At 43.0% G+C, this 25,393-nt stretch overlaps 1 protein-coding gene across 1 annotated transcript in view; it reads right to left on the bottom strand.

The window, feature by feature from the left end:
- Positions 1–22,655, bottom strand: part of LOC126981605 (nuclear RNA export factor 1-like) — a 115,556-nt gene extending 92,901 nt beyond the window's left edge. The window contains exon 1 of the mRNA XM_050833045.1: positions 22,526–22,655. Within this exon, the coding sequence (XP_050689002.1) occupies positions 22,526–22,604 (79 nt within the window). The 5' untranslated portion in view covers positions 22,605–22,655. The remainder of the gene's footprint in view (positions 1–22,525) is intronic.
- Positions 22,656–25,393: the final 2,738 nt, after the last annotated feature.

Genomic DNA, 25,393 nt, shown 5'->3' with positions numbered 1-25,393 from the left:
GAGAGACCCGCAGCAGACCAAGAGGTGAATTACACACACACACACACACACACACAGATGGGTGATATCAAGTTACAAGGAGGGGGAGATAAGCACTTTGATCATGGCCAGCAGAGTCAAAGCAGGGGAGCGCAAGCGTGACTGACAAACGGGAAAAAATGGCAGTCGCAGGTTGGCGGTTTTTGAGGCTGGAGTCGGCAGTATCACATTCACCAACTTGGCTACACTGGTGGCGTCGTCTGTAGCAGTTTGTTTGTGTTCAAATTGCGACACACGTTTGAATTGGAGGACAAAATTTGTTTGATAAATGTTTTCAAATTGGGAAATGTTCGAATTGCAAGGCGTTTGACTCACGAGGTACCACTGTATAGAGAATACAAAATGAAATTAAAACAAGCAATAAAAGAAAGTAAGAAGAAAGTTGATGAAGACTTTGGAAAAAGATGAAGAAAGTTGATGAAGACTTTGGAAGACTAGTGAAAAATATAAAGGAAACAGAAAATCATATTGGAAAGAAGTGAGGAATGAAAAAAATGCAGAAAATATCTCCCCAAGTAAAAATAAATGAAGTTATGGATGAGAATGGAAAGATGTTGAAAGACGGGGAAGCTGTGAAAGAGAGATGGAGAGAATATTTCAAAAACTTCAATGAATTTTGAAGATGGAGGTCAAGCGGTTGAAACAGCATAATTTTGAGTGGAGGTAGAGGTGGAGTATATAAAGAAGAAAGTATAACATATGACGAAGTAAATCAAGCAATAAAAAGAAAAGATTAAAAAATGGAAAGGCAGCAGGAATTGACGGAATTACAGCGGAAATGTTGAAGTGTGGAGGAGATGTAATTGCTAACTGGATGGTCAAGATATGTGAAGTGGCAAAGGGAGGGGGGAGTGACAGCAGACTGGACAAAAAGCCATCATTGTCCCAGTTTACAATGGGAAAGGCGGTAAATACAACTAGGTAAATAAATACACACACTGTCACACGACACCCACATACTCAGCCACCAAAGGTGGGCATTCCACAATTTAAGTCACCTAATCGCTAATCCACTAATAGCAGACTAACAAAAAAAGCTGCGGAATAGCGTCAGCAAATTTTTAACCCTTCCGCTGCGGGTGTCCTCTTGGAATGCCAAAAATATAGTCCACTAATGCAAAAAAAAAAAAATAAATAAATAAAATGCCATCAATAAAATTTCTGGGGACTTATAGCATATTCATGAAAGTGTGGAGAAATTTCTAGGTTAGGATGGCCAGACGTCCCTGATTTTCTGGGACAGTCGAAATTTATTGGTTTGTCCCGGAAATAAAATTGTCCCGGAAAAAAATATATAATAAATAAATATATAAATTGTAAGGTAATTCTATCGGAAATTATGTTTTCAACTACAGGTAACTCTCGATTTACACAAGTATTGTGTCCTTGAAGAGGTCGCGTAAATCAAACAAGAGGCAGGTTTGTATCGAAATATAAATATTCACTTCATTCAGTGGAGAGAGAAAGAAAGAGAGAGAGAGAGAGAGAGAGAGAGAGAGAGAGAGAGAGAGAGAGAGAGAGAGAGAGAATATCCATATCACCGAGATATCCACTCAGGCACTCAGTCTCAGCCTCACTCGTGAGAGGAAGAAATGAGGGACACCATGAGCGACTGGCTAGTATTAGTACCAGTACCAAGCAGTCTGGTACCGTTAGTACCGGTTCCTGCACACCCTTATTGTTGAGCAGCGTGGCAGCGTGGGTACTGTATCGTTGTTCAAGTGTCGCGCGGGAAGAACTGAGCTCAGCTGTGTGGCCGCGGCACCGTGTGAGTCCAGTTGCGTGAGACAACTGGTGGCCACTCCATAAAATATCACGTATAAGTGGAAAAACGTGTAAATTAAACATTTATTTGAATTTTGAACCCCGCTTTATTTCAATAACACGTAAACCAAACTCGCGTAAATCGCGAGTTACCTGTACCAATAAAGAGTTAGCAGACTAAAAAATGGTTGGCGGACTGTTGCAGACTTCATTAGTGAGCTAAAAAAAAAATTAGCATTACCATTAGCAGATTTGCAATAGGTGACCGGTGGAGCTGGAAAATTTGCGCATTAGCGATTATCGGCATACTCAACAAATTCAGCGGAATTGTGAACTGCAGACGGACTAACAAAAAAAATAGCGGGTGCCCACCTCTGTCAGCCACACACACACTCTCTCTCCTCCTCTCCTTGCCAGGCAGGCTGCTTCCATTCATACTTACGCAATATTACGTATAGTTCATACAGTACTATTTCACAGTACACACATACATACTGTACTTTTACAAATTTACATGAAACATACATATTACATAATTACTATATAAAATTATCTCCCTCCTTCTACCCTTCCACAAAACTCTTGACACATTAGGATGAGTAGATTTGAAAGAAATTGAATACAAGGTGTATATTTAGTAGATAATTAACCCCTACGGGACGGGCCAGGTTATAATTTCCTGTCTCGCCGTACGGGCAAACACGCGTCAATCTCTTATTTTCATCGACATTCACTTTATCAATACTCTTTAACTAGAGAAACAAGGTGAATGAGATTTGCATTCTGACGATCATTAACTCGTCCTCTTTCAAATGGAATCTTCCCAAAGTGTCTAGATTCTGTAGTTATTGAGATACAGTGTGCTGAATGGGAGTACAGTAAACCCTCAGTAATCCGGGTGCACCGTATCCGACCTCACCCATATCCGGGAGTTTTAATAAATGTGATTTTTTCCAAAAATTTTTAAAAATTGTCGCACACCGCCAAAAGTCGTTCAAATTGCTCGCGCGATACCTCTAAGCCCTGCCCTAAAAAAATTATTCCATGACAATCTGTATAACTCCGAAACCGTACTATTTGAGGGACAACTGTGTATATATATATATATATATATATATATATATATATATATATATATATATATATATATATATATATATATATATATATATATATATATATGTACTGGAGGGTCTGTGCGCCAGTCGGGTCTGTGCGCTAAGCCCCGCGTTAAATCTCATAACACACAAACAGAGTGTTTAAATGGCGGGCCGTAGTTCAAATTTTCCCGCCAGTACCGTTCCAGTGTTGTGTTTGCGCCAGGGAGAGAGAGGCAGTGCGTCTTCCGCTATACTGAGGTAAGTTGTCTTCCGCTAACTGTTTCGTTAACACACATGAATATCAGTGTTAGTCACTGCTACCTATTTTGATACAAAACTGACATAACTTGTCAATCAATTCTTTGTTATAATACATGACTGTCAAATGGTTGAGGATAAACATGCCTGAGTGTCAGCAAATAGGAGAGGGCGTGGGTAGCGCGCAAACCCGCCACAAACGCTCATGGCGGGTCAGCGCGCCACCAGGCAAAAGCAATACTAGGCTAGAGTGCTTGTTTTGTTTTTGTTTTCTCTTTTTAGGCTATCTGCATTTTCAGTTTTTTTTTTTTTTTTTGAAAAAATGAAAAAAAAATATTATTCCATTATGCATGTTAATTTGTATTTTTGCTCTGATCCTTTTCAACAGCCCTTGCTGAAATGGCATCAACACAGCGGTACAAACAAGAACAAGTGGAGAAAGCTGTGGAGCTGGTAAGATCTAAACAGATGTCCCTGAATGCCGCCTCCAAAACTTTTGGTATCCCTTACGCCACCCTTGGGGATAAGGTCAGGGGAAGAAGACCTATGCAGCCTGCTCCAAAAACAGTTCTGTCAATGGAAGAGGAGAAGAAGCTAGTAGATTGGCTGATTGAAGTGTCTAAACGAGGTTTTGGACGGACCAAAGACGACCTCAAAGACATGGTGAAAACCATTCTCGATGATAGGGAAGAGAGGACTGTCTTCAAAAACAACCGCCCTGGAAAGGATTGGATGCGAGCCTTTTTCAAGAGGCATCCAGAGATACGGGAAAGAATTGGACAACCACTTGGCCGTGAGAGAGCAATTGTGACAAAGGATGTTCTAGGTGAATGGTTTCAGCAAATGAAACATTACCTGGACACCATCGATCCCACTTTGTTGACCTCTCCTGACCGGATCTTTAATGCTGATGAAAGTGGTTTTAATATATGTCCAAAGACAAAGAAAATCATCAGCATGACAGGAGCAAAACACGTCTACTCTGTCACAAGTGGCACACGGCAGCAAGTGACAATGTTGGCCTGCTCCTCTGCCATGGGGCAGTACCTTCCACCGCTGCTGATCTTTCCCTACACCAGAGATCCTCGCTTCAATGCGTTGGAAGGTTTTGAAGAGGCTTTTTTTCAAAAAACTCCAAATGGTTGGATCACTGAGGTGGTCTTTCTTAGCTTTCTGAGGGACATCTTCATTCCCAAATTGGGAGAAAAGCGACCAGTGGTGCTGTTTGTGGACGGCCATTCCAGCCATCATTCCCTGGCAATCAGCACGCTGTGTAACGAGAATGGTGTCATCCTTTACTGCCTGAAGGCGCATGCCAGTCACCTTATCCAGCCACTGGATCAAGCTTTCTTTGGGGCAATCAAACTAGCATGGAGTGAAGCCGTCAGAAAGTTTCAGTACCAAACTGGAGAGAGTGTCACCATGTGCACGTTTGCCCGCACACTAAAGAAAGCTTGGGACACTACAGCACGACCAGAGCTTGCTTACAAGGGATTTGTTAAGTCTGGGATCTATCCTTTTAACCCTGAGGTTGTACTCAACTCAGACAAGCTGAAGCCAAGCTGCAGTTTCTCCAGCGCTGCTCCAGTCACTCTCCCTACCTCAGCATCTTTGGCATCACTGCTCTTCCCACATGTACCCCAACAATCTCAACCTCTGTTCCTTCTGCTTCACCAGCAGCCAAATCCAAGTTCCCTGGGCCAGAACAAAGAACTCCCACTCTCTCAGCATTCTCCAACATTTTTGAGCTGATGAAGCTGAGCCTGTCATTAGGGGAAGGAACAACTCTAAAATTCATGAAGCCAGTCGAGGAGCGTCGACATGGATGACCCACCCTATGAAGACTGGAAGGTGTTGTTGGAGAAAACCTTACAGCCTGCCTCACAGTCCCTGCCTTCCACATCCCAGCCTGCCTCACAACCCCTGCCTTCCACATACCAGGCTGCCTCACAAACCCTGCCTTCCACATCCCAGCCTGCCTCACAACCCCTGCTTTACACATCCCAGGCTGCCTCACAACCCCTGCCTTCCACATCCCAGCCTGCCTCACAACCCCTGCCTTACACATCCCAGGCTGCCTCACAACCCCTGCCTTCCACATCCCAGCCTGCCTCACAACCCCTGCCTTACACATCCCAGCCTGCCTCACAACCCCTGCCTTCCACATCCCAGCCTGCCTCACAACCCCTGCCTTCCACATCCCAGGCTGCCTCACAACCCCTGCCTTCCACATCCCAGCCTGCCACAACCCTGCCTTCCACATCCCAGCCTGCCTCACAACCCCTGCTTTACACATCCCAGGCTGCCTCACAACCCCTGCCTTCCACATCCCAGCCTGCCTCACAGTCCCTGCCTTCCACATCCCAGCCTGCCTCACAACCCCTGCCTTCCACATACCAGGCTGCCTCACAAACCCTGCCTTCCACATCCCAGCCTGCCTCACAACCCCTGCCTTCCACATACCAGGCTGCCTCACAAACCCTGCCTTCCACATCCCAGCCTGCCTCACAACCCCTGCTTTACACATCCCAGGCTGCCTCACAACCCCTGCCTTCCACATCCCAGCCTGCCTCACAACCCCTGCCTTACACATCCCAGCCTGCTCCACAACCCCTGCCTTCCACATCCCAGCCTGCTCCACAACCCCTGCCTTACACATCCCAGCCTGCCTCACAACCCCTGCTTTACACATCCCAGGCTGCCTCACAACCCCTGCCTTCCACATCCCAGCCTGCCTCACAACCCCTGCCTTACACATCCCAGCCTGCCTCACAACCCTTGCCTTCCACATCCCAGCCTGCTCCACAACCCCTGCCTTACACATCCCAGCCTGCTCCACAACCTCTGCCTTCTACAAAGAAAAATTCCAAAACGATTGATGATTACCTCACGCTGCCCTCATTCCCGAAGAAAAAAGGATTAAAAAAGACCATCGCAGTATTGCCATGCTCAATAAGCGGTGTTGAGTACCGGCAAATGATTGAAGAGAAACAGAGAAAGAAACGAGAGGAGGAGAGGGAGAAAATGGAAAGAAAAAGAAAGAGAGAAAAAAAATTATAGAACAAGAAGCTGAAGCAAAGAGAAAGAGAATGGAGGAAAAGAAAAGGCAGAAGGAAAACAACAGGAAAGAAAAAGAAAAGAGAAAAACGAAAGAAAACGCTTCAGGACACTTCAGTATGTTTCCCAAAAGCAGAAAGACAAGGAAACAGAAACTTCAGAGAGTGCGGATGAGCCAGTCTTGGACGATGACTCGGATGATGTAATTGATGATATGAACGAGCTCTGTGGAAAATGTCAATGTGAAACAAAAGGAAAGTTAAGGATAAAATGTGTATTGTGTGACAGCTGGTGGCATGCAGAATGTCTGAGTGAGATGAATTTGAGTGAAAAGTCTCAGGAGGACATTGATACAATGGATACTGAGTTTTTTTTGTAATAAATGTAATTAGGCTATTTTGATACTGTTGAATGATTTTTTCATGGAGTATTATTAAGAGTTTCGTTTCGATTTCTGAAAGGCATTTATTTGTTATTTTGACACTGTTTAATGAAACATTTCACGGAATATTCTTAAGATTTTCGTTTTAACTCTGTGAGACATTTATTTGTTATTTTGATACTGGTAAATGAAACTTTTCCGGAGTATTGTTAAGATTTTGTTTTGAACTCTGTGGGACATTTATTTGTTTATGATATTCATAACTAAAGCACAGTTTTATGTTTGTCAATACACTATTTTAAAAATAAAAAAAGTTAGTTTGCAATCTTTCATTTATTTTTCCAAAGCTTTTACTCCTTGAGAGGCAAGAGGATTTATTAACTACCTATTGAGAGTGATTTTGATAGCTTGTAGATTAAAACAAAGAACTTAAGGCACCTAGCGCGATGACCCGACATGCCATAGCGCACTGACCCCCTGGCGCAACCCCTCCTCAACCTAGCGTGAGACCCGGCTGGGTGGCGCACAGACCCTACCTAACTTTCCCTTACTTACAGTGCACAATCGGGGAAACTGCAGCAATTGAGGGTAGCGCGTTACCCGCCATCATGAGCAGACAAAATTTTACACTCCTTGTTAAAATTTCGTTTTTGTATTCAAGTCTGGTGATTTTGTAGCAATTTTTTTTCTGCTTAGGGTAGCGCAAACTGCCTCCTCTACTCTATATATATATATATATATATATATATATATATATATATATATATATATATATATATATATATATATATATATATATATATTTTTTTTTACAGCTAAGGAGACAGCTCAAGGGCGCAAAGAAAAAAAAAGAAAAAAAGGCCCGCTACTCACTGCTCCCGAACAGAGGTTAAAGGAGTGTCCAAAATCAGAGGTTAATTTCGGGAGAGGTGTCCTGATACCCTCCTCTTGAAAGAGTTCAAGTCGTAGGCGGGAGGAAATACAGATAAAGGAAGATTGTTCCAGAGTTTACCAGCGTGAGGGATGAAAGAGTGAAGATGCTGGTTAACTATTGCATAAGGGGTTTGGACAGTTTAGGGATGAGCATGAGTAGAAAGTCGAGTGCAGCGGGGCCACGGGAGGGGTTGAGGCATGTAGTTAGCAAGTTCAGAAGAGCAGTCAGCGTGGAAATATCGATAGAAGATAGAAAGAGAGGCAACATTGCGGCGGAATTTAAGAGGTAGAAGACTATCAGTATGAGGAGGAGAGCTGATGAGACGAAGAGCCTTAGCCTCCACTCTGTCCAGAAGAGCTGTGTGAGTGGAGCCCCCCCACACATGAGATGCATACTCCATACGAGGGCGGACAAGGCCCCTGTATATGGACAGCAACTGTGCAGGGGAGAAGAACTGGCGGAGACGGTACAGAATGCCCAGCCTTGAGGAAGCTGATTTAGTAAGAGATGAGATATGAAGTTTCCAGTTAAGATTTTGAGTTAAGGATAGACCAAGGATGTTTAGTGTTGAGGAAGGTGATAGCTGGGTGTTGTCAAAGAATAGGGGATAGTTGTTTGGAAGATTGTGTCAAGTGGATAGGTGGAGAAACTGTGTTTTTGAGGCGTTGAAGGACACCAGGTTCTTCTTGCCCCAATCGGAAATAATAGTAAGGTCTGAGGCTAAGCGTTCTGCAGCCTCCAGCCTTGAGTCGTTAAGTTCCTGAAGGGTGGGTCTTCTATTAAAAGAAGTTGAATAATGCAGAGTGGAATCATCGGCGTAGGAATGGATAGGACAGTTCGTTTTGGAAAGAAGATCATCAATGAACAACAGAAAAAGAGTGGGAGATAGGACAGAACCCTGTGGGACACCACTGTTAATAGATTTAGGGGAAGAACAATGACCATCTACCACGGCAGAAATAGAACGGTCAGAAAGGAAACTGGAGATAAAGATACAGAGAGAAGGATAGAAACCATAGGAGGGTAGTTTAGAAAGCAAAGATTTGTGCCAGACCCTATCAAAAGCTTTTGATATGTCCAGCGCAATAGCAAAAGTTTCACCAAAACGACTAAGAGAGGATGACCAAGAGTCAGTTAAGAAGGCTAGGAGATCACCAGTAGAACGCCCCTTGCGGAACCCATACTAGCGATCAGATAGAAGGTCAGAAATGGAAAGGTGCTTTTGAATCTTCCGGTTAAGGATTGATTCAAAAGCTTTAGATAGACAAGAAAGTAAAGCTATAGGACGGTAGTTTGAGGGATCGGAGTGGTCACCCTTCATAGGCACAGGCTGTATGAAGGCATACTTCCAGCAAGAAGGAAAGGTAGATGTTGACAGGCAGAGGCGAAAGAGTTTGACCAGGCAGGGTGACAGCACGGAGGCACAGTTTTTAAGGACAATAGGAGGCACTCCATCAGGTCCATAAGCCTTCTGAGGATTGAGGCCAGAGAGGGCATAGAAAACATCATTTTGAAGAATCTTTATAACAGGCATAAAGGAGTCAGAGGGGGGATGAGTAGGAGGAATATGCCCAAAATCGTCCAGAGTGGAGTTTTTAGAAAAAGTTTGAGAGAAGAGTTCAGCCTTAGAGATAGATGAGACGGCAGTGTTGCCGTCAGGACTGAGGAGTGGAGGGAAAGATGAAGAAGTGAAGTTGGAGGAGATGTTTTTGGCTAGATGCCAGAAGTCACGGGAAGAGTTAGAGAAAGCAAGGTTTTGACATTTTCTATTAATGAAAGAATTTTTGGTTAGTCGGAGAATAGATTTGGCACGATTTCGGGCAGAAATGTAAAGTTCATAATTAGCATTAGTTTGAAGGCTCTGGTACCTTTTGTGAGCTACCTCTCTATCATTGACAGCACGAGAACAAGCATGATTAAACCAAGGCTTTTTAGCGTGAGGAGTAGAGAAAGAACGAGGAATGTATGCCTCCATTCCAGAGACAATCACCTCTGTGATGCACTGAGCACACACAGAGGGGTCTCTATCCTGGAAGCAATAATCATTCCACGGGAAATCGGAAAAGTACATCCTCAGGTCGTCCCACCGAGCTGAAGCAAAATGCCAGAAGCATCGCCTCTTCAGTGGGTCCAGAGGGTGTACAGGATGCAGAAATAAGATTGTGATCGAAGGAGCCCAACGGAGAGAACGGTTTGACAGAATAAGCAGAAGGGTTTGAGGTAAGGAAGAGGTCTAGAATGTTGGGCCGATCTCCAAGACGGTCGGGAATACGTGTAGGGTGCTGGACCAACTGCTCTAGGTCGTTGAGGATAGCAAAGTTGTAGGCTTGTTCACCAGGATGGTCAGTGAAAGAGGATGAAAGCCAAAGCTGGTGGTGAACATTGAAATCTCCTAGGGTGGAGATTTCAGCGAAGGGAGAGTGGGTCAAGATGTGCTCCACTTTAGAATTCAAATAGTCAAAGAATTTTACATAGTTGGTAGAGTTAGGTGAGAGATAAACAGCACAGATGTATTTAGTAATAGAATGACAGTGAAGTCTTAACCAGATGGTGGAAAATTCAGAAGAGTCAAGGTCGTGGGCACGAGAGCAAGTGATGTCGTTGCGCACGTAGGCGCAACATCCAGCTTTGGATTTGGATTTGGATTGAAATTTAGGATAGAGATAGTAGGAGGCAACAGAGTAGAGATTGCTGTCAGTAGCCTCAGAAACCTGTGTTTCGGTAAGGAAGAGAAGGTGAGGTTTAGAGGAGGAGAGATGATGTTCCACAGAATGAAAATTAGAGAAGACCATGAATGTTGCAGAAATTGAGAAGAAAGAGGTTCGAGGAGTTATCAAGACACCTCGGTCGGCAGCCAGAAGGGAGTCCTCCTTGGGGAATTTGTGGTCCCCCAGTCGGGGACTCGAGGCTTGGTGTATGTGCGCCATTTTGAAATTTTAATTTTGGGAAAAGGTGTATATGTTGTGTGAATGCAGTGTGGTATATATATATATATATATATATATATATATATATATATATATATATATATATATATATATATATATATATATATATATACAGGTAACTCAATTTACACGAGAATTGTATCCTTGAAGAGGTCGCGTAAATCAAAAACAATGTAAATCAAACAAGAGGTAGGTTTCTATTGAGAAATAAATATTCACTTCATTTAGTTTTTTTTTTTTTACAACAAAGGAGACAGCTCAAGGGCACAAAAAAAGCCCGCTACTCGCTGCTCCCAAAAAAGAATCAAAAGAGGTGGCCGAAAGAAAGGTCAATTTCAGGAGGAGAGGTGTCCTGATACCCTCCTTTTGAAAGAGTTCAAGTCGTAGGCAGGAGGAAATACATATGAAGGAAGATTGTTCCAGAGTTTACCAGCGTGAGGGATGAAAGAGGGAAGATGCTGGTTAACTCTTGCATAAGGGGTTTGGACAGTATAGGGATGAGCATGAGTAGAAAGTCGTGTGCAGCGGGGCCGCGGGAGGGGGGGAGGCATGAAGTTAGCAAGTTCAGAAGAGCAGTCAGCATGAAAATATCGATAGAAGATAGAAAGAGAGGCAACATCGCGGCAGAATTTAAGAGGTAGAAGACTATCAGTAGGAGGAGGAGAGCTGATGAGACGAAGAGCCTTAGACTCCACTCTGTCCAGAAGAGCTGTGTGAGTGGAGCCCCCCCACACGTGAGATGCATACTCCATACGAGGGAGGACAAGGCCCCTGTATATGGATAGCAACTGCGCGGGGGAGAAGAACTGGCGGAGACGATACAGAACGCCCAACCTCAAGGAAGCTGATTTAGCGAGAGAGGAGATGTGAAGTTTCCAGTTGAGATTTTGAGTTAAGGATAGACCGAGGATGTTTAGTGCTGATGACGGTGATAGCTGAGTGTTGTCGAAGAATAGGGGATAAGTGTCTGGAAGATTGTGTCAAGTTGATAGGTGGAGAAATTGAGTTTTTGAGGCATTGAAGGACACAAGGTTCCTTTTACCCCAATCGGAAATGACAGCAAGGTCTGAGGTTAAGCATTCTGCAGCCTCCACTCTGGAGTTGTGTACTTCCTGTTGAGAGGGTCTTCTATTGAAAGAAGTTGAATAATGCAGAGTGGAGTCGTCAGCGTATGAGTGGACAGGACAGTTTATTATGGAAAGAAGATCATTGATGAATAACAGGAAGAGAGTGGGTGATAGGACAGAGCCCTGTGGAACGCCACTGTTGATAGGTTTAGGGGAAGAGCAGTGACTGTCTACCATCGCAGAGATAGAACGGCCGGAAAGGAAACTGGAGATAAAGGAACAGAGAGAGGGATAGAATCTGAAAGAGGGCAGTTTAGAAAGCAAAGACTGGTGCCAGACTCTATCGAAGGCATGCGTTAGTTTATTAATAAATAACAATCCATAGCCGTAGTGCGTTTAGTGTAAGTGTTACACAGAAAACGAGATGTCAGTATGGTGAGAGCTGGCATCTTGACCGCGGCTGCGGGCCCCGACGCCATCTTCCAAGGCATCTTCCTCCGAGACTCCACCGCGACAGGACGTCCCTCCCAGCCTTCCGTGCCACGTGTCTATCGTGGTGGGTTTTTTTCTGCTTTGTAGTATCCACAAGTCCAGAGTGACTGTGTGCTGCTAGCAAGGGGAGCCATTGGAAAGTAAGGAGGGCATGGCGTGTGGCAGAAGAGGAACGAGAAGAGGACAGAAGGACTCCAGACTCACGAGGTAGATCAGGGGTGGCTCCCTCTTCGCCTACCTACAGCTAAGTACATATTTTGCATAGGATGTTTTAAGATAGCTAGCTAGGTTGCTGTGTGCCTGGGATTAATTAATAATTCTTAATTTCCAGCGAGTTTCTTTGTTGCTTAAATAAACTTAAGAGCTGGTTCATCTGGTCTCTGCTTGTCCTATGAGAGATGTGACTGGTCAGATATTTAAATAATAATAAGGACTAGGAAGGGCTGTGAGTCTGAGACCTCAATTTTCAAATATCTTATTTTTTATTTTTTATTGCTGAGAATTTACGGGATTTTTGGAAGTCCAGACCTTTCAAGAACCCCACACCTGCCCTGGTTATTTAGGTATTTATTTTTCATCACAATGTAACGAATCGTTCTTCTAAGGGTATTTGCAATGCCTGTAGTGTAATATTTGTGATTCTTATCTCCATATAAAAGCTCTCGCTGTCCCTGCCGCACCGCCCCAGCAATGGATAAAATTGTTTCTGGTCAACCTATTTCCACCCCCTTGACGCATCAGAAACTTACTAATAAATAAAAAAAAAAGGTAATTCAAAGGCTCTCCACCATGGATGTGTCCGAGTGTAAGTGTGTCTTACTCAAGTGGCAGAAATTCTCTCTCTCTCTCTCTCTCTCTCTCTGTCTCTCTCTCAGACACACTTGTACGTATCTCTTATCATCATCGCTGTCTATTTTGTGCTGATTTTTCCTGAATAATAAAATCAACAGCGAGGTAGCTACATACATGATGCGTGTGTATGACATTTGTTTACCGAGTGGAGATGTCTCCACTCTTCCTCCAAGCCTGTGACGAGCTTCTTTTCACTCATTATTCATTATTGTTTTACACTATTGATTCGGTACTAGTACTTAGTGTTCATGGGCGTTATCATTGTTCAGATAAATGAGTACGATGCTAGGTGTTAGAAGCGCGAAAATGTGAAAACGTCGGAGCTTATAGGGTTAAGGCAGTGAAGCTGCTGATAGGGTGAGCGTCGGCGATGACGTCATCGGACTCCCAGTGAATCACAAGCGTGTTTTCAGAACTGTCAGCCAATCATAAGGTCAGCCTTCAACTGCGGCTTCAAAATTACCTGTTTTCTCTTCCCATCTCTCTCTCTCTCTCTCTCTCTCTCTCTCTCTCTCTCTCTCTCTCTCTCTCTCTCCCTTGCCATAGCCACAATGTTTGGAGGAAAACATCCAGTGTGATACTACCTTTAAAGGTAGCGTGCGTGACGCCGATGGTAAGTAAACGTGCCCCGTACGTGTCAAAGCAGCGCGAAACTCGGATAGCGCGAAACTCGAGAGGGTACTGTATATATATATATATATATATATATATATATATATATATATATATATATATATATATATATATATATATCTATGTGTGTGTACGGTTACGGATTTATACGGAGTGTCATGGAAGAATTTTTTTATGATTTTTAAATTTCCCGCTCGTCGCACCAAGAAGCCATGGTGTGAGTGGCAACACTGTTCTACCAAAACACCTGCTGAAAGCACCCCAAAGCGTTCGAGAAAGGTGTTCACCTTGCAGATCGAAGAATTCAGATTTAGGAGAAGTTTCGTTTTGGGATGAGTTACGTTGCGGTAGGGAGAGCATACCACGTGAATGAAAGCAGTGTTCGCTGTAACTATCACAGTGTAAAAGAAATTCTTGCCGCAGTAACTGCCAGTGCTCCAAGAGTAAAGATTAAGGCCATCCTTTTACTAAGCCTCGTCGTTGCTATGGTAACGGCATCTCACTCGCAGCAAAATGAGGTACGCTGATCTTCCTGATGCAATGGAAGCACTTATGTGTTTGTTTGGGCCGCCATATTTGCAGATGACATCATCACAGCACAGAGGCATTCCACCTCTCAAAGCCGGGAGCGGAGCGGACGTGCCGAGTTGGCAATTCGTGCTGCCGCGTCACACGTTTGAGAGCACTCAGGACGTACCAAGAGTCCCAGGAGTGTTTCTAGGGGGGGCACTAATTTAATACGGATTTTAGAATAGTACGGGGGTCCTGAGTCCCTAACTCCCGTAATATTTGAGGGACGGCTGTATATAGGTCAGCTGGCAGGTGTACATGCCTTAATTACCCCGTTAGGAGCGAATCTTAACACTCGTGTCCTTGGGGCCATGGCGGGTGCCTTGACAATTTTTCTTACGCTATGTCACTAATTATCGTTTGCAAGAGACGCCACAATACCCACGCATTCACTGTGGATGGGGCAAGGCTTCCCTACACTGGCGTTAGCGTAGATAATGTAATATTGCAGAAAAAAAGGTAAAACATTCTCGGGGCAGCGGGGCAAGGCGGGCAGTTTGATGTAACCCGTAACATTTTTTCGTTTTTACATCCTTCCTGCACGTTTCATATATCCACGTGTGTGGAGGCATAAAGGGCTGACATGGGCGTACAAGCGTGAGCTTTAGAAGCTTCATATGTGAGATAATAAGGATATATATTCTCAGCGCAAGCGGGCCAGGGTGGCGGCGGCGCGGCTGAGATGTAGCCCGTAACATATTTTTCTTTTTTATGGCTATAACATATCTTCCCTGCACTCGTTTCATATATATACATATGCGCGGGTATGAAAGGCTGTCGTGGGCTTACATGCGTGATCTTAAGTAGCTTTGTTTGTGCCGATGATTATATTAAATGCGGTAGGCGAACGTTGGGTTTTCGGGTCCGTAGACTGGCTCTATTAACCCAGATACCAGAGGGTTTACTGTAATTACTGCAGATATTTGGTGACCGAGTCACTGTGTCCGTTTTCTTTCTCGATTCCGGCTTGCTATGGCTTAGACTAACACGCTGTGGAGGTGTGATAACGTTAACACCCCACACTCTCCTTCCCCTCCCAACTTGTGTTTGTCTCGCTCTCCTCCCTCTTATTCCTTTTCTGCCTGCTCTTCCTTGTGTATGGCCTCCTGCATCACTTCTGGGAAGAAAAGATTCAGCAGAGGAAGAGGATAATGCAAACTCAATCCTCCTCCTGGACCTTGGAGGAGATGCAGATGGAGAAGAACGTAGCGAAGATGTAAGGGGAGCAGAATGCTACCTTTTCCAAAGTCTATATATACCAAGTCACGTCATATGCAGCTTTGAGGGAGGACGTTGCTTGGAGCCAAACTAGAGAATGTAGAGACTGGGATTTAGAGAAAATGGAGAAAGGCAGACTAATTTAAATCAATCACTTCAACATGTCCCCCCCCCCCCCTCACACCCCACACCGCCGTTTGTAGGCATTGGAATTACAGTCAGGCATAGCTCAATAAAAAGGCATACTTTTCTCGTCAATGGCTTGCCTGAATGCGCGGTGAAAGAAGGCGAGAATCCACGTCCAAAGTGCACACACGGCCTCAGCTTTAGTCACCCATGAACTGGCGGGTACTTGGATTCAAATGACGTCACCCTGCAGCTCCACCCCAAACCGCCCCGTGTGTGCTAGTAGCAGTTTTGAAGGCAGAATGACTTGATTGGTATATACAGACTTTGGGGTTGTCATTTCCTTCCCACTGGTGGACGGGGAAGTAACAGGTGTAGAAAATGTCGCAGCAGTGCACGTGGTCAGAGATGGTGGACCTGAGGTGGTTGCCCCATCATCATTGCTACTCGTATTATGCCGCTCAGAATCACTGTCACTCCACTCAAAATCACTTTCCAGAGTTACAACAGAAATATCAAGTTCATGTTCTAATGTACTGTCAGAAGGTCTAGCACTTGAACAGTACTGTCAGAAGGTCTAGCACTTGAACAATCAGTACGTAATGAATTAGCTATCGGAGTGGACATAGCCACTGGCCACACAGACCGATGAGGCATTTTGAACGCATATATTCTATTTTTACACGTCCATCCACTAAGAAAGCCTCAGACGCACGCTGACTCACTAATAAAAGTACTCAGGACAAGTGTTGACATATTTGGGGAGGAAAAAATTTGGGAGAATGGCTAACATGAGCGAATTATAAGCAGAGCGGCAATCACCGCCACAGGTCCTCTGTCAACTGAGCGGCGATTGTCGCTCCCCATCCCACAGGGGTTAAGTAAACATGCATTTGTTAATTATCTTCAATTTCATAAACTCTCTACTTAGTAGTCTGCACTCGGCACTGAGTCTTTGTAATGTTTAAAGTATATCCGCCACATCCTCTTTGTGTTTGATGCGGATGTGGATATTTACTTCATAAAAAATGCGACTGCGGATGTTTCATTTTTGAAAATTTCGAATGTAGATGCGGACGTGAAAAATTAAGCGGATGTTCCACGGATGCGGATATCCGATACATGACTAATGCGTATGTATGTATTTATGAGGTACTATACACGTGTTTCTGTGCGTGTGTGTATAGTTGACATGTTCACTGCATGAGAACTGGAGTCTGACCATGAAGCAAGTTCAACCATTCGGTACAGATCAACAGATCACTGTTGCCAACTCCTCCATAGCACTTACAGTGGAACTTGTCCATAAAAGTAGCCCCAAACTGCCAATTCAGTGGGAAAGATGGAAAAAACACTTGGAATCTGGCGACCACTCTGACTGACTTACGACCAGTCGGTCGGAACCGATCGAGGTTGTAAGTCAACGGCCACCTGTATACTCTTTAAGGTATGAAAAGTGTGAGCGGTATGATACGTTTTCCCAGCAGCCCACCGGCCGGGACTGGCAGTCCTTCCTCCTCCTCCCTTCATCTTCCTACCTCCTTCTCATTCATCTATCTCTGGATTTTGTCCCTCCATGGACGGACCATGGGCCTTTATCGGGTGACAGCCCATGAAGAGGATCCCGACAGACCAACTTTATCAGCTGTCGCAGACCAAAATTCGGCTTTGTCAACAAGGACAGGCGTGTCTCTGCCCTTCTCATCCCGTCTGTTTTTTGTCTTCTCTTCATTACTATCTACAGTATATATCAACCAGATAAGAAAATAAATCCAATCTAATCAGTGGGCCACTGCCAAAATGCAATAGGCTGAGCTATATCCCTAACTTGGTTACTATCAATCTTTCCCATGTATGGTGTTCAAAAACCTAAGTATGAGAAGACTACGCTATGGGGATTATTAATGAAAGGTTAGCCTACTAGTTTTGAGACAGACTGCTTATTTCTGGACAAAATATGATGCTGTTTATTAAGGAGGTAGTATTTTTTCTGGAAATCACTAAATGATTGACTTTTCAATGCCTGTTGTGCACCTGCCACCACCCGCTGCCACCTGTTACCTCCGGCCCACATAGTGCACTGCCCCCACTGCCGCCCTGTCAAATCCCGCGCTGTGTATTTCCGCTGCCTGACACTGCATGCTGACTAACCTAACCTAAAGTAAGTTACCTAACAGGGGGCCTTGCCCCCCATCAACCCCAATCCATTTTTCAGAAGTCATTTGTCACTGCAGTGCATTCAGGGACCAAAAAAGAATCAATCTTGTAAGTATTAACTTCATAAGAGGTGGCTATCCTCTCATTAACCCTTGGAGTACGGGTGGCTATATATTTCTCTGGATGGTGTGCACGGGGAAAATTTAGACATTTAAAAGAGGTGGAAATGGTGCCTTTCTTCTTTGCAATAATTGTATATTCATCTAGTATATATGGTGGTGTAATAAAACTTCTCTCCTAATAATAATAAAAAAGTTATGACAGCCGAAAATATTGTGCATTTTCTAGTGGCCGTGACGTGTCGCGTGAAGCACCCCATTCTCTCTCTCTCTCTCTCTCTCTCTCTCTCTCTCTCTCTCTCTCTCTCTCTCTCTACCTACTTGCCCCTCCCTCCTCTGTCAATGTCACTACCATAGCAGTCATCAGAGTCACTGTCACTTTGATTCGCCCGCGCTCCACTTCCGCCCGGAGCAGAGGAACTGCCTGACGCATCACAAGACATGACAGATGTATTTAAAACAAAAGTGGAAAATGATCTGTGGCCTTCGAAAGGGCGCACGCTAAAACGAATGAGAGTGTGTACGGGTGCTAGATGCCTCCACCATTCTTTTGAGTCAAGAACTGGCGGTATATTTGAAACGTAGGGAGCGCAGAGTGTGATGATTATATATATGATCCCCGTAATGGTGGGGCATGTGGTAGCGCACTTATATATATGATCGCCGTAATCTAATGGTTAATATTATCACACTATGAACCAGGGAAGAATCATTGGTAAATTTCCAAAACGATACCCGTAGGACACTGTAGGATGAAACTATTTTTTTCTAGTAGTTTTCAGTGTGTTATAAAATAATCTGCTGACAATTTGTCGCAAATCATTAAATCACTAAATGATTGTCTTTTCAATGCCTGATATGCACTCGCCACTGCCGCAGCTGCAAAATAGCTCACAGAGAGAGGTTCAACTTGCTTACTGTTTCTATATTTCACTCACAGCTCACAAAGATCACGTGGACAAACTAGAACAAAACCAGGCAAATTAATGTTTTTCCTGCTGTGTATTCCCCAGCACATATGCATGGTGGACAGTGGAGCGGCATATTTCTGCAAGGAGATATTTCTTGGGTAATTGTGGAGATTGACTCTGCGCCTCTAAAATACAATATTACCATACACCTCTATATTACAGTTAAGGGGAGCGTCCGCCATGTATTAAATTATTAACGTATGATCCTAATTAGTATATTCATGTGAAATGTATGCTTATGGAAAAGTAATATATGCTCACTTTCTGATCTACAAGTCAATACATAATAGCAGGAAAATATAAAATGTACTTTTTTAACAAACTTCAACTCAAAATTCCTCTCTAATCTAATGCCCTATGCTGCTGAAAAAAAATACCAAAGAAACTTAAAGCAAAATCCAAAAGCTGTATCGTGGAAAAGTTTTCAATTTTGCTTTTGTTAAATAAGATTTTTTTTCCAATTTTGTTGGTGTAGGTCCTTTATAACATTATTAATTTTTTTCCTACAATTGTCCCTTAACTGAAAAGAAAACTCACAATGCAGAGCTTGTGCTTCTGCTTCTCTTTCCAATGACGTACTTTTTATAAAAATTGGTCAAATAGTGGTGAAGGAATTTCCGAAAAACTTAAATTAATCCCATTTTCTAAAAAAAGTTACTGAATTGCATTTTTTTCTATGTTTTGAAGGATGTTGTGTGTCTGATGGTGTCCTTTCATCGGAAATCGAGCCAAAATGCAAAAATTATCTCTGGTTTCTCCAGGGTGACTGATGTATGTGTCAGCTCTGCTGCCTCCAAGGCCATCACAGATGCTAGTTTGCCTCAAGATACCATACGAATGTTCTTTTAAGCAATTTTCTATGCTGAAACATGAGGATGTATGCACCTGTGTATGAATATAGCTTTTTTTTTCTTTTCTTTTTTTTTACTTGCTTTTTACTTTTTTTTACAACGCCGGTAGACTTTCTTGAGGGGCCTGAATGGTAGTCGGCCCTAGCCCGTCATGGCGCAGGCAAGTGTTTTAGAGTGATGTAAGTGACGAGCAGAAGAGGGCGGGAGGGGGAAAATCAGCCATATATAACTGTCATTATTGCTTATTTCTTCATAATATTTAGTCACAAGCTAGCTGAGGTGTGTACAAAGACGTGTGAAAACTTTCAATTTTTCTGATTTTTTTGCAGTATTAATGCGAGACATAAGAACATAGGGAGACCGCAAGAGGCCGAATGGCCTGTACAGGGCAGCTCCAGATTCGCCCCCACTACCACCTGTCATCCTCGCCATGTGGCTATCAAGTCTACTCTTAAAACAAGGATATTATTCTAGTGTTTGCCCATACTCACCCCTTGCAACCAAAATTGGCTAGGGGGCCTTTGAGACTGCGGGGAATGCGGCGGTAAACATGAAATGTGTCGCAAATACATAGTTTTTGAGTTATGGGGGGTTAAAAATACCCTAGACAAAGGGAAATTCCTTACATTTACCTAGATGTAGGGAAATTCCATACATTCTGGGATTTTTTTACCACGTACAGAAACCACACAATTTCACTCAATCTCCATACCAGAGGGGGGGGGGGGGGGCTTCACCCCATATAGTATTAAGGAACTAATGAAGCATCTCAACGGTAAATCATTTCTGTCATAAGAATATTGCAACCGTCATATACGACTATGTATTCACTTACTGGTATCACGTATGATAGCGTGAAGCAGGTTCGAAGGCAGGTTACTTGTGTTCAAAAAATTTCCATTCGAATTCAGGGGCCGGATTCACAAAGCGTTAGTGCATAGTTTTGGGCCTCAACAACAACATTGCAATTCACAAAGCTCCGCAGTAAATAACTGCCAACTATTTGATGACGTCACAATTCAACTTGATTTAAATCAAACAACCCTGACGTCGAGTAGCCAGTGGTCTTGCTTGTGTCAGTGATAAACAATGAAGATACACCGTGTTTGCTGCCATGGATTCTACTACCAGGAGAGAAACCTTGCGATGAGGCAAGCTACTCAAATCAGTGCTAACGAGAGGGCTTTGAGTGTGGTGTAGGTGGTTTATGTGGATGCAGCTGACTGCCGGCACCACGCCAGACCAATGAAGTGAGCATCGTTTGGTGGGTTCACTACGCTTCACTCCGAAAACAAGCTTGGGGTCCAGTGGGAATGCGTGGTTTCCGTATGGGGAACAGTAAATTCGTTGTAAACCCTTATTTTAGTGGTGGTGGGAGGGAAAAATCCCTAAATGTAGGGAATTTCCCTAGATCTAGAGTAGTAATTTTCTCCCCCCTCCCCACACACACTAAAAAATATGTGATTACGACAGATTTCATGTCCCCCATTCAAAACCCCGCATTCCCACAGGTCCCCAAGCTTGTTTTGGGGGAGAGGGGGAAGTATGGGCAAACACTAGAATTTTACCAAAACAAGCTATTGTCCCATCACACAGTATGTGACTGCTGAGTCTATTCCATTCCTCCACCACTCTATTACTAAACCAATGCCTGCCTATTTCCCTCCTAAATCTATATTTTTCTAATTTAAATCCATTACTGCATGTTCTATCCTCCTGGCTAATTCTCAGTACTTTACTTATATCGCCTTTGCTGTAACCCTTGACCCATTTGAATACTTCTATCAGATCTCCCTGCACTCTTCATCTTTCTAGTGAATGTAAGTTCAGATGTTTCAGCCTATCTTGATATGGGAGGTTGGGACGCTTCCCTTAACGGACGAAATACATGTTCCTCAACTATAATATAAAGGCACAAGTACTTAAAAGTAAAGAATAAGGCCTAATCCCCTTCCCCTAACGATCTTAGGGAACCTTGGGAAATCGGGAGTTTTGGGTGGGAGAGCATATTTAAACTACTCCAACCAAACTTTACCTTACCTAACCTCTAACAGGGGGACATCGCCCCCCTCAACCCCCCTCCTAACCATGGGTGGCGCCCACACATGTATGATGCGGCGGTATAACTAGAGAAGTATGACAGTATGTGAGACCTTAGAAAGGTTATTATTCTCATGGGGGCAATATTGGGGGTGCGTAGTGAATCTCCATATTTACCATTTCTTGTAACATGGGCCCATGTAGAGGAGCACACCCGCCAATGTCAGACGGGCGACGTTTGGAATAATACCAAATCATTTAGCTTGACCATGTCATTTACCGAAATACTATAAAAAAGACGTATACATTAACGTGCCGTGGTAATCATCTGGGTATCATTTGGGTAAAAAGACGTCTTTAAAAATAAAGACACAATGGTCGGTATTTTTAGACGCTTCCACCTCTCACATCAACTATCTCCAAAGCTCGAGAAGGAGATGCACCTATACAGGTGCCCTGCGCATTATTGTCCAGATCCAGATGAATCCGTTTTTCATGGGTTTCTTTGCGTCCACGATACAGGAGGGTCAAACTACCACTTGAGTAATTAAACTATCCCTGAAAATGACCCAAAATGCCTACGTAAGCCTTGTCAAATATGTGTGCTTGGGCTCCGAAGTGTTTAAGAATACGGCCCGATGTACATTGGGGTAAAACGATGTCCGTTGTCTTCCGTTCCTTTTCGAAGGACTGATGTGCCAGTAGTTCTGGGCTGTCCTCATGCAAGTCTCTTAGTAGAATCTGACTGTTGAAACCATTGGTAGACAACCAGGTAAGAAAGGACTTCAACATACAAATTTGTAATACAACGACAAAACATTCCAGCATCTGCCAAATTTATCCCGACAATTTCTTAATGTGGTGACATGCATAGGTGCACATCTAAATGTGCCAAACTCTTTCACAAACATGTATTTATTAATAGAAACCTAATGAACAGGACTAACCATAATACTGTCGTGATCCATCCGCAGCAGACTGAATAACTATTTTCTTTCCGGAGTACCTTCCTCCCCTCGTCGCCATGTTGGCCAGACTGTGTTGTGTTCAGCGTTGCCAGATAAATTTGCCCAAAATATCGTACTAAACCAGTCAAAATTGTCGTACTTGCATCTGTATTATTGTATACAGTAACTATACATCCTTTTATAAAAAAAAAGATAAAATAACATAATCAATAATCTTTTTGTTACAGATTTTTAATGGCACTGAAACAAGATCAAATAAACTGATCAAAATTTAATTGAGACAGATCGACTACAGTTATAGCTAACAGTCTTAAATGGGGCAAGGTGCCACAACGGTGATCACAGTGACATCGAAGGCTGGGGAAGTTTGAAGAACAGAAGAAAAAGAGACCACTGCTAGTAGTCCTCAAAGAGAATAACATAAAAGCAAGCCTATTCAGAAACATTAGAAAGTTGCAGGGAACTGAGGAATACTCAGGGATCAATGTTGCCAACGACTTGACAAAGAGGCAGAGGGAAAAGGAGAATGAATTATGACTGGAAGCAAAAAACTTGACCGAGCAGGGGAAAGGCAACTTCAAAGTACAGGGCCCGCCTTGGGCAAGAAGGTTGGTAAAAAATTAAGTAAAGGAAATAGTAGTAAAGACATACGAGCAATGACGTGTTGGTATACAAATGCTGATGTCTTGAGGACCAAGTTAATCGAGTTAAGATTTAGATTAAGGCATTGTATAAGCAAGCCACTTCTGTTATTTATATGTGAGGTTAATCCAAAAAATTAGAGATATCCCTTGACAGCTGAAGAAATGTCAATATCTGGATATAAGTTATATTTAAAGAGAGAGAATAGAGGAATAGCAATATATGTACATGAGAGTATATCAGCATGGCAAGTGGAGATGAACACAGAATTTGAAGAGGCTTTATGGATACGCATGAGAGTTAACAAGAACGAGGAAGCACTGATGGGGTGTTTATACAGAAGCCCACACAGCAGTAAGGAAAATAACGATAAACTTAGACAGTTATTGGTGGAAGTGAATTCTGGTAGGGATACACACGTTTTTATGGTTGGTGATTTCAACTATCCCAAAATTGATTGGGAAAATTGGACTACAGAGGGAGGGAGCACAGAAACAGAGGAATATAGATTTATAGAAGCAGTGAGAAACTCTTACATGTACCAACATGTATCACAGGCCACCAGAGGAAGAGGCATGGTTTTGACAAGTTTACTTGACTTAATTATGACCAGAGAGGAAGGTATAATATCAAATATTGAATATGAGTCCCCCCTTGGTAAAAGTGATCACTGTGTACTTATAATAGATCTTAAATTTTTCAACAGTGTACCCCAGCGCTCATATGAGAAGTTTTATTATGATAAAGGGGACTATGAAGCTATGCGTACATTTTTAGGGAGTATCGAATGGGAAGAAGGATTCAAACACTGCAAAGATAATGAAGAGGAACAGTTGAAGATGATCACAGAAAATTTGCAGTTAGCAAAACAAAAATTTATCCCCAGTAAGATCATTGATACTGCAGGACAACGACAATATAATACACCACTTGACATGAAGACACGACAAGCAGTGAGGAAGAAACATAGAACATGGCAAAGGTATATTGAGACCATGGATCAACAGAAATATAAAGAATATGCCAGGGCAAGAAATAAGGCAAAGTCTATGACGAGGAAACTGCAGAGGGCAGCGGAAAGGGAAATTTCATTAAGTGTAAGGGAGAACCCAAAAAACTTTTGGAAATATGTGAAAAGTAAAGTGAAGGTAAAGAGGTGTAGCTGATCTATACATATCAGAGTCAGGGACAGAGAAGAATTGACAAAAACAGATGGTGAGAAAGCACAGGTACTAGCTGATTTCTTTAGTAGTGTATTTATAGAGGAGCTTGATTCAGTTCCACCACCCATCGCAACCAGAAATTATGGAAGTAGACTTGAGATGGTTGAGATAACTGCTCATGAAATTAAGGAGAAACTGAAAAATCTCAAAGTGGATAAATCTCCTGGACCAGATGAAATACAACCGAGGATATTAAAGGAACTTAGTTCTGAGCTTGCAGAGCCCCTGAAAAGCTTATATAATACATCACTTCGAACGGGAAAGGTACCAGAAATATGGAGACAGGCTACAATATCGGCTATATTTAAGAAAGGCTGTAAGAAAACGCCAAGCAACTATAGACCGGTAAGCTTAACATGTATATTATCTAAAGTAATGGAGTCTATAGTGAGAGATAAAATGGTTCATCATATGTCAGCAAACAATTTGTTTAGCCAGAGTCAGTTTGGCTTTATCAGTGGGAGGTCAATTACACTACAGTTATTAAAGGTAATGGATACATGGACTGAAATACTGGAAGGTGGAGGAGAACTTGATGTAGTGTATCTAGATATAAAAAAGGCATTTGACACTGTCCCACACAACAGATTGATGATGAAGTTAAAAGCCTATGGAATGGGAGACCAACTTGTATACTGGATTAAAGCCTTACTAAACAGAAGAAAACAGAAAGTGGTTGTTAGAGGTTCCTCGTCAGAGTGGAAGGATGTTGTCAGTGGAGTGCCTCAGGGAAGTGTTATTGGACCATTACTGTTTGTGATATATATTAATGACTTGCCAGATAATATTGAGTCATCGGTATACATGTTTGCTGACGACACTAAATGTTTTAAGGAAATTGGAAGTTCTGGGGACCAAGGATCACTCCAGAGGGATTTGGACAGGCTACAAAGTTGGTCAGTGGATTGGTTATTGGAGTTCCATCCAGCGAAGTGCAAGGTTATGACAGTGACAAGGCAAAGGAATCAACAAGTGGAAAGAG

This window comes from Eriocheir sinensis, chromosome 48 (genome assembly GCF_024679095.1).
Source record: "Eriocheir sinensis breed Jianghai 21 chromosome 48, ASM2467909v1, whole genome shotgun sequence".
NCBI lineage: Eukaryota > Metazoa > Arthropoda > Malacostraca > Decapoda > Varunidae > Eriocheir > Eriocheir sinensis.
Note: the sequence above shows the minus strand (reverse complement) of the source record. Positions and strands in the feature narration are given on the sequence as shown.